Here is a 15,498-nt window from a genome sequence, read left to right as displayed (position 1 = left end):
GACCCTGTTGCAACAGATCAATAAAGATCAGGTTTACAAGTTGCTTTGCTTCTCAAAATTCTCTGCTTGGCCTCTGTTATTTTCTCCTACCGATGGAGAACCTACAAAGGACTCTCTAAAGGGCTCTTGTGTCCCCCATAAGGGAAGAAGGGCAGATTTTGTTTACAACACTGGGCAAGCAAAGGGAGCTTTGTGAGCCGTTCTGGTGGCTGAGAGACGTCTGCTTTGAGCCTCTCACTGCCTTGGCTGCACATGAAGCCATTTCATGTGGATACCTCTTTGGGCATCTGGGAGATTTATATCAAGTTACATGTTCAATGAGGAACGCGGGTGGCGCTGTGGGTTAAACCACACAGCCTAGGACTTGCCGATCAGAAGGTCGGCGGTTCAAATCCCCACGACGGGGTGAGCTCCTGTTGCTCGGTCCCTGCTCCTGCCAACCTAGCAATTCAAAAGCACGTCAAAGTGCAAGTAGATCAATAGGTACCACTCTGGCGGGAAGGTAAACGGCGTTTCCGTGCGCTGCTCTGGTTCACCAGAAGCAGCTTAGTCTTGCTGGCCACATGACCCGGAAGCTGTACGCCGGCTCCCTCAGCCAATAAAGCAAGATGAGCGCCACAACCCCAGAGTCAGCCACAACTGGACCTAATGGTCAGGGGTCCCTTTACCTTTACCTTACATGATCAATGTAATATTTGTGCACCAATGGCCACTGGGTGGTTTACTGTTATTTGGTACTATTTGTACATTATTATTACTCTACTTCCCCTCTTTAATTTTATTTCATTTCCCCGTTTTTCCTTGTTAAATTTGGAAAATACAAGAAGTTATTTTTAAAGGCCCCTCTAACTCATATGAGTAACGATATCACACAGTGCAAGCTTGGTTTAAGAGTTCAGTTTATTTATCTCAAGAGCTCCGAGGAGTCAACGTGCAAGAAGGTTTCTGCCTCAAAGTGCTTGTGGGTCTCCAGGCTCCAAATGGCTCCTCGCCCCCAGTATCCCAACACCACAGAAGCCCCCACCAGGGAAGTCAGCAGAGGAAGAGAAGGGCACTTAGGGGCGGTGGCCAGAGGGGTGGAGCTGCAAGATGAAGTGTGCAGAGAGAGACCTCCGCCGCCCTTAACCAAGTGCCCCAGTAAGGCCAGTAAGACCCAGAGGGTAGGGGAAGAGACACCCCTTGCCATGCTTGGGCCGTCTGGGGCTGCACCCAGAAGCAGCAGGAAGGAAGCTGAAGGTGCTGATGAAACAGGTAAAGGGCATGGATCTGGCGATGGCATTCCCTCCATCTTCCCCATCTGGCAGGTGGCGAGCAGGGTGCCTCCCCTTCTCCCTTGCTGGCGGGGGGGGGTTGCCTGGGAGAGAAAAGCCACAGCACACAAAGAAGCTCTTGGGGCAGAACGGACTGTATCTGAAATGGGAGGAAAGCCTGGCCTGAGAGCCACGAAGGAGCAGGTGCCCAGTGGCCATCGCTAAGGGAGTGGGTGAGAGCTGGGAAGGAGGACAGTGGTCATTGCGGGCAGAGCTGCCTGCCCAGTTTGAGGAGGGAGGCGCACAGAACAAAAACAGGTCGTTCAGAGAGTCGGCAGTGCCAGGAGGGCCTTGCACAAACAAGAGTCTGCATATTTAGTGTGCATCTTGTAGGAGGAGAGGCAGCGGCGGAAGGGGGCGGGGGGGGGGGAGACCCTCTTAGGAGATGAGGCGGGCGTGGAGCTTGTGCAGCTGCTCGGGCGTCAGGACCAGTTTGTGGACCTGGCCGTGGCCCGGCTGGCAGGGGAAGGTCACTTTGCCAATGTAGACGGTGTCGTCCTTCTGCTCCTCTTTGGCCTGGAGGGGAAGCAGAGCAGGCGGGAGAGTCAGGGGGCGGCCCAAGAGGACTTCCTCCCCCCGCTTCCCTGCCCAGGCCCAAGCGCTCACCTTGAGGAAGGGGGCTGAGGGGAAGGTGCCAAAGTCGGTCAGGACGTTGGCTCCGGGGTGCTGGAGGACAGTCTCCTTCAGGACTTCATCCTGCAGGAAGGAAGCGCAGTCAGGGCCGCCCAGCCCGAGCCCCCCTGTATTCCCATCCTGGCTGCTCAGGAGAGGAAGCAACACAGCCCTGGAACAGCCCACCAGGCAGCGGCCTTGGGGGGCTCTCACGTCCCCCTTCCCCTCTCTGAGCAACCTCTGATGTCACCCCTCCCTTTCTTCCAGGGAACAGGGCCCTGAGCAGCTTATTGCCAGCGAGAGAGACAGAGCCTGCTCTTGGGCACGTTGCCAATGGGCAGAGTCTCTGGTTCAGGCCCCCAGTGCCACTCCCACCCCCTCCACCGTGAAGGGCTCTTGTCCGGGACAGGAGATGACGGCCAGAGGCCTCGATTACCTTCAGTTTGTCGATGGTTTCGCTCAGTGACTTCAGGCGGGTCGTTTGCTCCAGGAGCTGGGCTGCTGGGCTGGTGGCTGCGGGGAGGACAGAGAGACGGAAAAGGCGTTGCTATTGCTGCCCCTCACCACCCTGCAGGGATGGAGAGGCTGAGCTCTCCCGCAGCCCCCTCCCAGCCCCCGCCAGGCGCACCTGTCCTCTGCCGCGTGACGTCCACCACCTTGGTGTTGGCGCTCATCTGGTGAAGGGTCTCCAGCAGCTGGCTGGTCTTGCGGTAGAGGGAGCTGGAGACCACCTCCTCCCCTGGCCTATCCTTGGCGAGAGACAGCTTGGGCACCCGCAGCGGGGTCAGCGAGGCCAGCTCCCGCCTCATCTGGGCTCCCTGGAGAGGAGGAGGAGGAATATCAGGGCTCAAGCCAGACACTTTGACACACACACACACACACACACACACACACACTCAAACGAAAAGGGGCACAAGCCACCTCCAGCCACACTAGAGCACCCCCACCCAAAAAAAGCAGTTGCTCTAGGCAGCTTATTGTATTGATTATCACATGTATTTATATCCTGCCTTTTTCCCAGCCCAAGACTCATTGAATAAAACAAGCTAAAAACACAGAAAATACATTCATTAAAATAGAACTAAAACTGACAGAATTAATATATGATTAAAAGATCCTTTAAAAACAAAGACAATAATAAAAATCTCCTTGGATCTCCAGGAACGGTCAGGAAGAGTCTGTTCCTTTCATGCGTGGCCCCCAAACCAGCCCAGGCATTCCTCGCACTCCCTCCACGACAAAGGAGGACAGAACCAGAGATGCCGCCGGTCAAATTGTGCAGGGAGGGGTCGTGAAGCAACATGGAAGAGAGGCGTGTGGAAAGGGAGCTGGGAAGGAGGGAGGGAGGGAGGGAGGGAAGGAAGGAAGGAAGGAAGGAAGGAAGGAAGGAAGGAAGGAAGGAAGGAAGTCTCCCTTTGACAGATCTTCCTTGGTGCCTGGGATTCCTGTCTGCCGTGACATGGGGGGGGGTGTTTTGTTTTTATAATGTATTTTGTGTTTCTGTCTTGTATTTTTATGCCGTGAAGTGCCCAGAGCTCTACAGAGGAAGAGTGGTATACTAATAAACAACAGCAACAGCAACAGCAATAATATCAACAACTACAACAATAAAATGTGCACAAAGGTGAGGATGGCTGGGGTGCCACAGCCTGCAGAGAGCAAAGAGTGTGGGGCAATGGGGCTCCATCCCAGAGTCTGCTGCTTCTCCTGTCCATTTCAAAGAAGCATCAGCCTCAGAGACCCCCCTCTCTGCTCCCCCCCCCTGCCTGCAGGGCTCCTTCCCTCCGGCCAGGGAATGCTGGGATGGAGCAGCAAGCAGGAAAGCCGCCCCCCCACTCACCTTGAGGCGGTTGTTCTCGTTCTTGAGATGCTTGATGGACAGCTGCATAGCATCGATCTGCTGGAGGAGGAGAGGGGAGTCCTTCACCTGCACAGGGCCTGAGCCGGCCATCATCACCTGGCCAGCACCCACACCTGCAAAGAGAAGAGCAGCGCTGTCAGAGGAGAACAGATTTCCAGAAGATGCCCCTGCGCAGCGCATGCCTGGACTGCTCCATGGGGAGCTCACAGAAGGAGCTTCCCACCAGCATCCTGGCACAAGAGGTGCTCTGCCGAGGGTCAGGGAAAGGCAGGATGCGCCCGCATCAGGGCACCACAAGGCGGAGAAGCCTGGAGCTGAGCCCAGGAGGAGACAGGAGCTGAAGGCCCAGGAAAACACACGGGAGCATGCAGCCAGAGGCAGAAAACGCCCCGGGGAGCAGTTTTGTATAAATATATGCAGCAACATGCCGAACACTCTTCAGAAAGAGCCCCCACCTCATGCATGTGGGGGACCAAGACAGGTCTCCAGCCTCACTGTGCTTCCTTAGGGAGGCACTCACATTGGGCTGCCTGTGGCCAGACCCTTTGAGGCCCCAGCCCAGCCTCCCCAGAGCCCGGCTCATTTCCAAGCACGGGGGGGGACGGGACGAGACATTTGCAGCAGAGGATGGGCGGGCTGGAGAAATGTTCTTTCACATGCATGCTTTGCACCCTGGCATGCGACCTTGCTGTACCCCCCCTTCCTTGGCACACAAAAAAACCACCTCAGGCTGGGAATAGGGGGAAACAACTCTCGCAGCTGTCAGAGATTCCCCTCTGCCCCCAAAGGCAGCCCCAGAGTCCCCCTTGTGTCCTGGGGAGATTCCTGGCCCCAGGTGACCCCAGCAGCCCCACCTGGGCCATGCCACTGTACCTCTCTGCTGTTCCTCTGCAGCGGAAGCATGGAAGAGAGGAGAAGGAGCAGAAATTAGGAGAGGTGTCTGAGAGAAGGCAGGAAAGACAGCAGCAGCAGCAGCAGCTCCCCTCTGGGTTTGCTTCTCTGGACTACACGACAAACCTGCTTTTGTGAGCCACGATAGGCCACCTCGTCTTAAGGGCACTGGGACACCATCTACCCAGAGCCCTGGCCAAGCACGCCAGGGGGGCTCCCTTGCTCTGCAGCCCTTCAGGAAAAAACAATAGCCCCCCCCAGGTTTGGAGGAAGCTCACACAGCCCCCCGGGCATGTGGGAGGTAAAAAGACCCAGAAGCAGCTCGTGTGAATCACTGAACGAAAAGAGGGGAGCACCAGCACGAGGGAACCCACAACCACGTGCAGAGGCTTTGCTGGCCGACCCTCCCAGGCCCAGCGCAGATCAGCCCTCTTTTAATGGGTACAGATCTCTGAAAGGCAGTGCAGTATGTGAATGTGAGTCTGATGGCCTCAGCTCAAAGCAAACCCTTCCCCGGGGACAGCCGCTCCAGTCTGGAACATCCCCTGCAGCAGGCTCAGAACTCAGAGATTCGCAGTCTAAAGTACCCCATGGATCTCCGTGAGTTTGGATTTGAGATTCATCATCCAAAAGGGCAGAATTTTGCAGCTCTGGGCAAAGGTGGCGAAGTGATCCTCTGTGCATTGCCTCTGCAGTGCTCCAAGCAGGAGTTGTGGTGGGAAAGGGCTTGTGGGAAATGGCTGTGAGTGTGTCAAAACTCAGCAGCGAAAGCCCTAGACCCTGGAGCCTCCCTCCCCAAATCCCTGGCTCTTTTGGATCAGCAAGGGAAGGGAAAAAGAGGAGGGTGGGGAGATTCTTGCTGGGAAATGCAGGAAGTGGAAATAAAGGGGGAGCAGGAAGCAACTTGCCCCTGCAACCTGTGCTGCCCAGGGCTGCCCCAGCAAGGAAGGAACAGCAGGCAGGCAAGGAGTTCAGGCCCTGCATCCATCAGCTTCTCTGGAGTTGCTGGCCCTTCAGCACCCCCAGACTCTCGAGGCGTCTCTCCCCTGCAGTCTCCCCGCCCCAAAGCATCCACACACGCTTCCCAGGGCTCACCTCCGGTGATGCCAGAGATGACGGAAGCGACTCCCGAGGGACCGACTCCCCGGAGGCCCTCAATGGTGCGCTTGGACTGGTTGCTGAGCCGCTGCTTCAGCTCCTGCTTCTCGGACTCCAGCTGGTCAATGTCTGCTTGCAGGGCGTCCATCGTCTCCTCAAACTCCCTGCGGAGGGAGAAAGATAGAGAGGAACTCAAGACCCTTCTAGGCTGCCCTCCTCCTCTGCACACGTTCCAGCTTGTCAACGTCCTTCTTAAATTGTGGTGCCCAGAACTAATAATTTTATTACTTATATGCCGCTTATCTGACTGGCTTGCCATTCTGGGCGGCTTTCAGCAACTAGAGACAGTATTCCAGGCAGGGTCTGACTAAAGCAGAAGAGAGCAGAACTCTTCCCTTGATCTGGACACGCGACTTCTGTTGATGCAGCCGAGAAGAGCCTTAGCTTATTTTGCTGCTGCCTCACCCTGTGGACTCATGTGAAGAAGACCCTGAGATCCTTTCCACATGCACTGCTCTCAGGGGTTCCCCATCCATCTGATTATTCCTGCCTAAGGTTTTTTACATTTGTCCCTACTGAAATTCATTTTGTTAGTTTTGGCCCAGTTCTCCAATCTGCTGTGCTCATATTGAATCCTGTTTCTGCCTTCAATAATAATAATAATAATAATAATAATAATAATAATAATAATAATAATTTATTATTTCTACCCCCGCCCATCTGGCTGGTTTCCCTTCTGAGGTATGAGCTCCCCCTCCCAGTTTGGAGCCCCCGGCATCCCTTCCCTCCCTTCATCATTTTCTTTGCCATTTATAAAAACATACAAAACTGCCTTATTCTGAGCCAGACCACTGGTCCAGCTGAGCATCACTACACTGACTGGCAGCTGCTCTCTGGGACTTCAGAGAGAGTTCTCTCCCACCTGCCCTGCCTGGAGATGCCACGGGGGACTGAGGCTCCACCACTGAGCAATGGGACCCTCCCCACTCTTTGCCAGGAAACAACGCCAACCAGTCCCAAACTTCTCTGGGTGTGAGCACACAGCCATGTGCATCTCAAGGCCAGAGCTGAGCTGCCCATTAAGTCTGTCTGGGTCATTCGTGGAAGCCGGCAGTGTCCAGAAATCAAACAGCCCCTGTTGACCTTTGGGCAAAAGAGCAGAGCGAAGGGGGCAGAGGAAGGCAGACAAGGAGGGGATGGGGAAGCTGTCTGAAACCAAGCTCCACCATCACAAGGGACACAGAAAGCGAGGGCCAAGGTCTCCAGGATGCCAGGTGCTGTGCCAGGGAGCAGATCCAGTCTTGGTCTTGAAATCCCTGGGCACACAGAGCCCTGGCTACGCCTGGCAAGACCCGATCTGTGTGTAGGCAAGCTCAGAGGACACAAGAGGATGTGAGTTTGGCACAGAAGATGCCAGCCAGCGTCTCCTACATCTGTCAATCCTCAGGGAACACCCCACCTCCTCCTCCTCTTCCTCCTCTACTCCCCGCCTCCCGCTTACTTCTCCTTCTTCTTCAGCAGAGCCTGGGTCTCGTCCAGCTTGGTCTGGATCTTCTCCACCCGGTCATCCGCGTCCTTGGAGGAGCTGTCCAGTTTCTTCTCCAGGAGACTCAGGCGGACGTTGGCCTCGCTCAGCTCCTCGCCCTGGGCAGCGGGAGGGAGGGAGGGCGCTTGTGGGAAGGAGGACGGGGCACCCGCAGGAGGACCCCAAGAGCTCTCCTCTGGAGCCAGGCAGCAGGAGCAGGGCCACCCACGGCCCCCCCCCACCTCTGGAGCAGCCCCATCCTCGTGGCAGAGCCTTCCCAGCCCCACCTGCTCCCGGGGAGAGGCAGCTCCTTCACTCACCTTGATTTTGAGGGACTTCTTCAGCTCCTTGATGACCGTCTCTCGGTCCTCCAGCTTCAGCCCCAGACCCTCAGCATCCGTGATCTCCGCCCGCAAGGCGGCTGCCCGCAGATCCACCGGAGGAGGAGACTGCAAGAGGAGCCCGTGTTGGGTTGCTCAGACATGGACCAGGTTGTGGGAGGCGTCTCGAGATACAGAGCATGCAATGAGCCCCTCCCAAGCCCAGGGGAAGGCCCCACACCTTCGTTCCTCCTCAAAGGATTCAACTGCCAGGAAGGCAGTGCGAGGAAGAGCCCTGAAGCAGACCAAGGGGGTCCCAGCCTGGAGGCCAGCCTCCTCCTTCCCCCAGTAGCTGCCCCCCTGCCTTGGAGGCCCCTGCAAGCAGCACCCTCCCCCCACCTGAAAGCCCACCCAACAATTAAAAATGGGGCTGGAAAAGGAGTGGCTTTCACTGGGGCACAGACACCCTCCCCCAACCAATAGGCTGGCCCTCTTAGCCAAGCACCAGCCGGGGGAATCTGCCCGCAAGTGCCTTGGCCCTTGCTGGTGGGTGAGGCCAGCTCCTGCCCTCTCTCTGCCCTCTCTGCCCAGGCTCACCTTGGCCTGAGGCTTGTCTGCATCGTACTCGCCCTCCTGCATGGCCGTGGCCATCTTGTTCATGGTGGCAATCAGGATGCTGCACGACTGTCGCAGGCACTCGTGGGGGTTGATGCCTTGTGTGCCGTAGATCTGGAAGAGAATTGGACCGGTCCAGAGGACGCCAATGCACGTCCCTCGGAGGCGCTGATCCCGGGCTGAGGTCTAGCAGAGAGCTCCCCAGCCCTGATTAGCAGGCATGGAAGAGGAAGGGGCCAGCCTCCCCAGGCCTGAGGAGACCCTGGGAGGAAGGCCAGGCCTGGCCCAGTTGGGAGAGCAGGGGAGCTTCCAAGATCTCTGAACTGAGGAGGCGCAAGGCAGGTTCCTTAGCCCAACAGCCCCTCAGCCCCCGCAGTGCTGTCCAATTATTATTATTATTGTTTTATTATTATTTATTGAACTTACATACCACCCTATACCTGGAGGTCTCAGGGCAGTTCAAGGACAAAATCAAAACAAAATACACAATCAAAATAAAAACAACAACCCAATAACACCCCCCCCCAAATAACACCACATTTTAAAAGGGACCGGATGTCAATCAAATCAATCAAAGGCCTGGTTGAAGAGGAACGTTTTTGCCTGGTTCCTAAAGGTGTATAATGAAGGCGCCAGGCAAACTTCCCTGGGGAGAGCATTCCACTGATGGGGAGCCACTGCAGAGAAGGCCCTGCTCTCATGTTGCCACCCTCTGGGCCTCTCAAAGAGGAGGCACATGAAGAAGGGCCTCAGAAGATGATCTCAGGGTCTGGGTGGGTTCATATGGGAAGACTGAGGTATTGCAGTCCTGAGCAGGTTAAGGCTTCAGAGATCAAAACCAGCACTTGGAATTGGGCCCTGAAACTGATTGGTAGCCAGTGCAGGATCAGTGTAAGATGCTCAAACTGTCTTGCTCTGGTGAGCAACCTGGTTGCTGAATTCTGCACCAGCTGAAGTTTCTGAACCATCTTCAAAACAGTAGTTAGGCTCTCCCTGTCCAGAAAGGGGCGTAGCTGGGCCACCAGCCGAAGCTGATGGAAGGCACTCCGGGCCACAGGCCACCTGAGCCTCGAGTGACAGCCAAGGATCCAGGAGGACCCCAAGCGACGAACCTGCTTCTTCAGAGGAAGTGTAACCCCATCAAGCGCAAGTGACCTCTCAGCCATCCGGTCTAGGGAACCCCCCACTAACAGGGCCTCAATCTTATCTGGATTGAGCTTCAGGTTGTTGGTTCTCATCCAGTCCACCACTGAGGCAACTGCTCAAGGAAGCCAAGCAGCAATACTTTAGAGCTCTTAAAAGAGGCAGTGGAGGTGTAGTGGTTAGAGCACCCGTCTAGGACCTGGGAGGCCAGCGAGCAAATCCCTGCTCAGCAAGGAAACTCCCTGGGTGACTTCAGACCAGTCACACACTCACAGGATCCTTGTGGGGATAAAATGGGGAGGGGGGAGAATCATGGACACCCCCTTGAGCTCTTTGGAGGAAAAAGGCAGATACAAGTGCAATAATCAATCAATCAATCAATCAGTAGCTGTGTGTGAGCCAGGATTTAACCCTGCCAACCCGCAGCAACCGCACACACACCCCGGTGATTCTGGAAGGGATCCTGCTCTGCCCACTGACAGACGCAGCCAAACGCAGCAGAGGCCCCTTACCTGCTCGCTGGCCTTGAAGGCCAGGTCTTCCAGCTTCACGGCCTGGAGACCCTCGTTCTCCGTCAGAGGGGCAATCATCTGAGCCCCTGCAGCCGCCACCTCCTGCAGCACAGCCACCACCCACGTCAGGTGCTTGCGGCAATCCAGCAGCGTGTCTGCGACCTGGGAGATCAGAGCAGGGTCAAGAGGAGGCCATGCGCTCAGCACGTCACTCCCGCAAGGGGCTGGAGGCCCAGCTCTCCGTCCTGGGCCGGGCGACCCACCTGCTGCCCAAAGCCGAGCGCTGCAGGGATGCCAGGGGCGTCGGTGCCAGGCATGCGGCGCCGGATCTTCTTGCAGAACTGCCGGATGTCGCTGCAGGAGGTCTCCAGGTCCTTCAGGAGGATGGCAAAGTCGGACACCTCCTGCCCGGTCTGAAAGCGGGAAGAAGGGCAACGTCAGGACCCACGGCTGGGGCAAGCAGCCTCGCGAAGCAGACCCCCACCTGCTGCCTCCTGGGGTGGGGGATGGATGGGCTTACCTGCAGGAAGGACCGCAGCCTGCCCACCTCCACACTCATGCAGTCCAAGGCACTCTGGGTGAACTGCAAGCAAGCAAAGGCACCGTTACCTGGGCCTGCGCAGGGCAGCCTGTTCCTGCTGCAGCCAAGGGCTGGGAAGATGTGGCTTGGCATGTGGCCGATGATGTCAAGCTCCCTGGGGAGGGGAGACTGATTTTGGGGGGTTGTGAATACAGCATGGTTTCACTCCATATTTTTTTGTGTGTGTTTGTTCTGAAACACACACATAGGGAGAGAGAGAACTTTTTTTCTGGGGGGACGCAAGGGGACGCATACCCCTAAACATTTTGTGAATTTAAGTTTGGCCTCATTGAGGCCAATAAACATTTTTAAAGAAAAAAGCATTGTGTGTGTGTGTGTGTGTGTGTGTGTGTGTGTGTGTGTGAGAGAGAGAGAGAGAGAGAGAGAGAGAGAGAGAGAGAGCGAGCGCACTGGGAGAGACCGGGGTTCGAATCCCCCCACAGCCACAAAGCTCACTGGCGACCTTGGGGGCCAGTCTCTGCCTCTTTCAGCCTATGAGGAGACAGGGGGAGCCACAAACACCACCTGCTCACCTTGATGTGGTCAGCCAGCTGCATAGTGCAGTCCTCCGCCTGGTCAGCCAGATGGATGCTGTACAGGTGCTGGAAGGGAGAGAAGGAGGAACAGTGAGGGGGGGGCACCTCTGCTGCTGAGCTCCAGCTGGCTTCCAATCCACCTCAGCCAAGGCAGCGCCAGAGGGCCTTGCCCCCCCCAACATGCCAGCCTTGCCCTCTGTTGATCTTGCCACCACCAGGAGAGCTGCAGCAAACACAAGGGCACCCACCCTCTTTCAAACCAGCGCAGCAGCATGGCGGGGCCGGACTCTGCAGACAGCCCTCCTGGGAAGCAGGCCTGGCGGCCCTGGGCTCTTAAAGGAGCCCCAGTCGCTCCACACTCTCAGTCTTTTCCTGGCACTGGGGGGAGGCGCAGCCAGGGCTTGAATTATGGGGAGGGGGGAACAGCCCCTTTATCTTTTGGGGGGAGTGCCTGGCCAAAATTGAGAGAGGGCAGCCAGGAGGTGGGGCTAGAGGATTTCATGAAATGCCCACCCCCTTTCAGCGTGACGCGGGCTCCCCTTGGTGTGGTCCTGGGGGGCAGAGCCCCCTCACCTGATAGTACTTGATGGCTTTGGTCAAGGGCTCGACGTTAACGGTCTCATCCAGCTGGTCCTTGTGAAGCAGCTCAATCAGGAAGTCCAGGGACCTCTCGTGCACGCTCATCTCGGGGTACAGGGTCCCCACCTTCTTGTAGATCTCCACGCTGCATTTGTTCAAGGCCCTGAGCAAGGGGGGGCGAGAGAGGTAGGGGCCATCAGGCTCAGCCAGGAGGGGGCACAGAAGCCACCCTCTCAGGGGGACCCCAGGGACCCCCGGGCCGGAGGACTTACTGCTCATATTTGTGCAGAGTGGCTTGCAGGAGGCTGAGGGAATACACCAGCCCGGCAGCAAAGCTCAGCTGCTCCCCTGGCGCCCCCCGGAGGCCAGCGCGCTCGGCACAGTTCTCGTTCAGCTCAAACTTCTCCTGGGCCTGCTTGCTGATCAGCTCGGCCTGTTCCAGAGAGAGAGGGAGGGAGGGAGATGTCAGAGGTTCAGCGTGCCCCACCCCACGGCATCGCTCCAGCATTATCTCAGATAAAGGAAAGGCCCTTTTCACACAGTGCAGGCCTAAAACTGCAGAGCTCCCTCTCGCAGGAGGCAGTGATGGCCAACAACTGAGACGCCTTTAAACGAGGATTCAAGCAATTCCTGGAAGAGAGGGCTTTTGGTGCCTACTAGTCTATGCTAAACCTAGACGTCATCTTAAAAAGCAGAGACATCTCCCCTCTTCATTCTGAAGGAAATCAGCCCTGAGTGCTCACTGGAAGGACAGATCCCGAAGCTGAGGCTCCAAGACTTTGGCCACCTCATGGGAAGAGAAGACTCCCTGGAAAAGACCCTGATGTTGGGAAAGATGGAGGGCACAAGGAGAAGGGGAGGACAGAGGACGAGATGGTGGGACAGTGTTCTCGAAGCTACAAACATGAGTTTGACCAAACTGCGGGAGGCAGTGGAAGACAGGAGTGCCTGGCGTGCTCTGGTCCAGGGGGTCACAAAGAGGTGGACATGACTAAACGACTCAACAACAACAAGTCTCTGCTCTGCCTCCACAGTCAGAGATACAAAATGCTGCTGAATAATACCAGTTGCAGGAAACCACAGGAGAGGAGACCAAGCCTATTTGATGTTAGATGATGTGGTTGTATTATTTTGCTTTGTAAAATCTATTGGGTTGGGGGGGGGGTAGGATTAGAAATGCTAATTTATCTTTTCCTGCAGGTAGTCTAGCCCTGAGTTGTAACTGGGGGGGGGGAGTGAGCACCTGGTTGCTGAGAATTTGGGATGTGGTATGTATGGTAAAATTAATTCACCTGTAAAGGAAGGAGGAGAGTTAAATAATATAAATATATATAGAGAGAGTAAAACTGGTGCTGAAGTAAGTTTTATTCTGAACAGAGTCCCTTGTCCTAACTTAGTCAACAGGTCTATTCTGAGTAAAACTTAGTTTAAATACCACTTGATATATTTTTGTAATCTATTGTAATGTGAAGGTTGAAGGTTTTCTGCAACCATATATGCTACTGGGTGGTGTTTGAGGAATTAAAAAAGTATACAGTGATACCTCTGGATGTGGACAGGATCCGTTCCGGAGCCCCGTTCGCATCCTGAGCAGAACGCAACCCGCGTCTGTGTGTCTGTGTGTACGCAGGTTGCGACTCACCGCTTATGCGCATGACATCATTTTGAGCGTCTGCGCATGCGCAAGTGGTGAAACCTGGTAGTAACCCATTCCGTTACTTCCGGGTCACCGCGGAGTGCAACCTGAAAACGTTCAACCTGAAGCAACTTCTTGATTATTTACTGACCTAAATCATTTGTGGTTGGCGTGTTTCTGTTGGAAAGGAGGGTGTGGCGACACCGCCCCCCCCCAGTCGCTCTCAGCCTACCTTGCAGATGAGCCGTGGGATGAGCAGGAGCACCAGGACGCAGTCGTGGTCGCCGCCATGACGCAGGAAGCTGTCCGGCATGAAGGAGGTGAGGAGGGAGACGTGGCGGTTGGCCTGGTGAACCTCCATCTGGCGCAGCTCCATCTCGATGGCCTGGAAGGGGACGGGGAGAAGCCCATTGGCTCTCGGGGCTGCAAGCGACACCTGGGGGCGGCACCAGGAACACCTCCAGGCCCCACGTGTGAGCGCGGCACAGGAGAGCCGGAACCCCACTGCAGTGATCAGGTGGGATTGCCATGAGGAATTAGAAAAAATATGGAGCAAGCCATTTGTGTCAGCAATGAAAGCCTTGCGTTGACTGGGTTTGAGCCATTTTGATATGATTTTTCATCAATCCACGCCTCTGCATCCCTGTCCTATTTCTCTTGCTTGACAAGTCACATACACAGCCCAGGAGGAGGAGTTTGGATGTGATATCCCACTTTATCACTACCCGAAGGAGTCTCAAAGCGGCTGACATTCTCCTTTCCCTTCCTCCCCCACAACAAACACTCTGTGATGTGAGTGGGGCTGAGAGACTTCAGAGAAGGGTGACTAGCCCAAGGTCACCCAGCAGCTGCATGTGGAGGAGCGGAGACGCGAACCCGGTTCACCAGATTACAAGTCCACCGCTCTTAACCACTACACCACCAGTTGCCAGTTGCTTCCTCAGGCATCCTCAGTGCATAAAGATCGTAGGTTACCTTGATGTAGTTTAATCTTAGATAGATCTTAAGGGCCAGGCGGAGTTCACAAGGAGATGGTGAATACTTTTTCCTTGCCATCCTTCCGTCCTCTCCTGTTTATGACCTTCCTAAATGCATTCCTCTTCGCTTCCTCTTTTATTTACTCTGAATTGCATATGCATGCTCAGGTAGGAAATTAGCTCTTTGTAGTTTTAACTTTAACTTTGTCCCCATGTGGGGTTTTTTATGAAATGCTCAGAGGAAATCTGATTGGTACTTCCTAACACTTTACACAGTGTTCGTAAGAACCAATCAGATTTTGTGAATAAAATGACCCGGGCCAGAGGGTGGAGAGGAATTCTTATTATATGCACTCCTCCCAGAGTCTTGCTGACTCAAGCCTCTGTGTGTATTCTTATTAATCAGAGTCCAATCCTTCCTTTACTTTGGGAAGGCCTCACCCCACAAAACCCCTCGACTCTCCGAGAGGACTCCCACCGCTGCTACTCCACCATTTCTGCCAGTGGGGCTTTGCTCTTGACTCCACAAGAGCCAAGTAGGAGATGAGCCTGAAGGTATTCCAGGAGTCCTGGCAGACTACCCTGAACCTGTATTTATTTGTTTTACTGATATCCTGCTGCAACCTAGTAAACTATTCTCGAAAATACAAGCCTCATTCAAGGTTCCTATTCTAATCAGAACTGGTTTCTGAAAAACCAAGCCTGAACTTTCAGGTTCACAGACTTCAGAAAACAGGTCGTCTGTCGGAACTGAAAGTATCTGTAACATTATTCTGAAGCACTGCTTTAAGACTAGCTCAAGAGTGTCTTCCTGGCCCCAGCTCTTCACTTTCTAACATGGGTTTCGGATGGGAAATGGGGTTCTCCCCCTTCCCTGTTCCCAACCCCCCCCCGCCTATCCCTGCTGGTCTCCAGCTGAGCATACCTTGGCGTGAGCTTTGGTCTCCGCAAATTTAATCTTGAAGTCAAACATTTCAGGCGGAGGCTGCTGCTGCCTCTCCACAGAGGCCTCTTGCTGGTTCATCAGCTCCCGGTTAACATCCTGGAACAGGGAGAGCAGGAGTGAGGCATGCTGGGAAGGCAGGGCCGAAGGAGGAGGAGGAGGAGGAGGAAGAGTGCGCAGCTCAAGGGGGAACCAGGAGAAGCCCCGGAAACCCCAAAGGCACCTGAGGGGGCTAAATGGGAACCGGAGAGGGAGAGAGCACATATAGGTGCATAGAGATTTTGTGGCGCCTCCTGGCCCCAGTGCAGGAGACGTTGGGCCTGAGGGGTAGCTTGGAAAGGCCCACGTGCGGCCCCTCCA

The 15,498-nt window shown here is 55.2% G+C and overlaps 1 protein-coding gene across 22 annotated transcripts in view; it reads right to left on the bottom strand.

Annotated features, from left to right (window-relative positions):
• Positions 1–882: 882 nt before the first annotated feature.
• DCTN1 (dynactin subunit 1) overlaps positions 883–15,498 on the bottom strand; it is a 68,603-nt gene continuing 53,987 nt past the window's right edge. For 9 of the 22 annotated variants that reach the window (XM_083520467.1, XM_083520461.1, XM_083520463.1 and 6 more), the window contains 18 exons: positions 15,121–15,237; positions 13,451–13,603; positions 11,855–12,015; positions 11,577–11,745; positions 11,001–11,069; positions 10,408–10,470; positions 10,151–10,300; positions 9,888–10,049; positions 8,215–8,346; positions 7,618–7,746; positions 7,274–7,416; positions 5,770–5,936; positions 4,657–4,671; positions 3,763–3,896; positions 2,551–2,740; positions 2,359–2,435; positions 1,917–2,006; positions 883–1,826 (listed from right to left, as the gene is read on the bottom strand). In XM_083520467.1, coding sequence (XP_083376593.1) covers positions 1,689–1,826; positions 1,917–2,006; positions 2,359–2,435; positions 2,551–2,740; positions 3,763–3,896; positions 4,657–4,671; positions 5,770–5,936; positions 7,274–7,416; positions 7,618–7,746; positions 8,215–8,346; positions 9,888–10,049; positions 10,151–10,300; positions 10,408–10,470; positions 11,001–11,069; positions 11,577–11,745; positions 11,855–12,015; positions 13,451–13,603; positions 15,121–15,237 — 2,259 coding nt within the window. In that variant the 3' untranslated portion in view covers positions 883–1,688. Of the gene's footprint in view, positions 1,827–1,916; positions 2,007–2,358; positions 2,436–2,550; positions 2,741–3,762; positions 3,897–4,656; positions 4,672–5,753; positions 5,937–7,273; positions 7,417–7,617; positions 7,747–8,214; positions 8,347–9,887; positions 10,050–10,150; positions 10,301–10,407; positions 10,471–11,000; positions 11,070–11,576; positions 11,746–11,854; positions 12,016–13,450; positions 13,604–15,120; positions 15,238–15,498 lie in introns of all 22 variants that reach the window. The other 13 variants (XM_083520464.1, XM_083520462.1, XM_083520465.1 and 10 more) reach the window with 2 other exon arrangements.

The sequence above is a fragment of the Podarcis liolepis genome (genome assembly GCF_965112155.1).
Source record: "Podarcis liolepis genome assembly, chromosome: 9".
NCBI lineage: Eukaryota > Metazoa > Chordata > Lepidosauria > Squamata > Lacertidae > Podarcis > Podarcis liolepis.
Note: the sequence above shows the minus strand (reverse complement) of the source record. Positions and strands in the feature narration are given on the sequence as shown.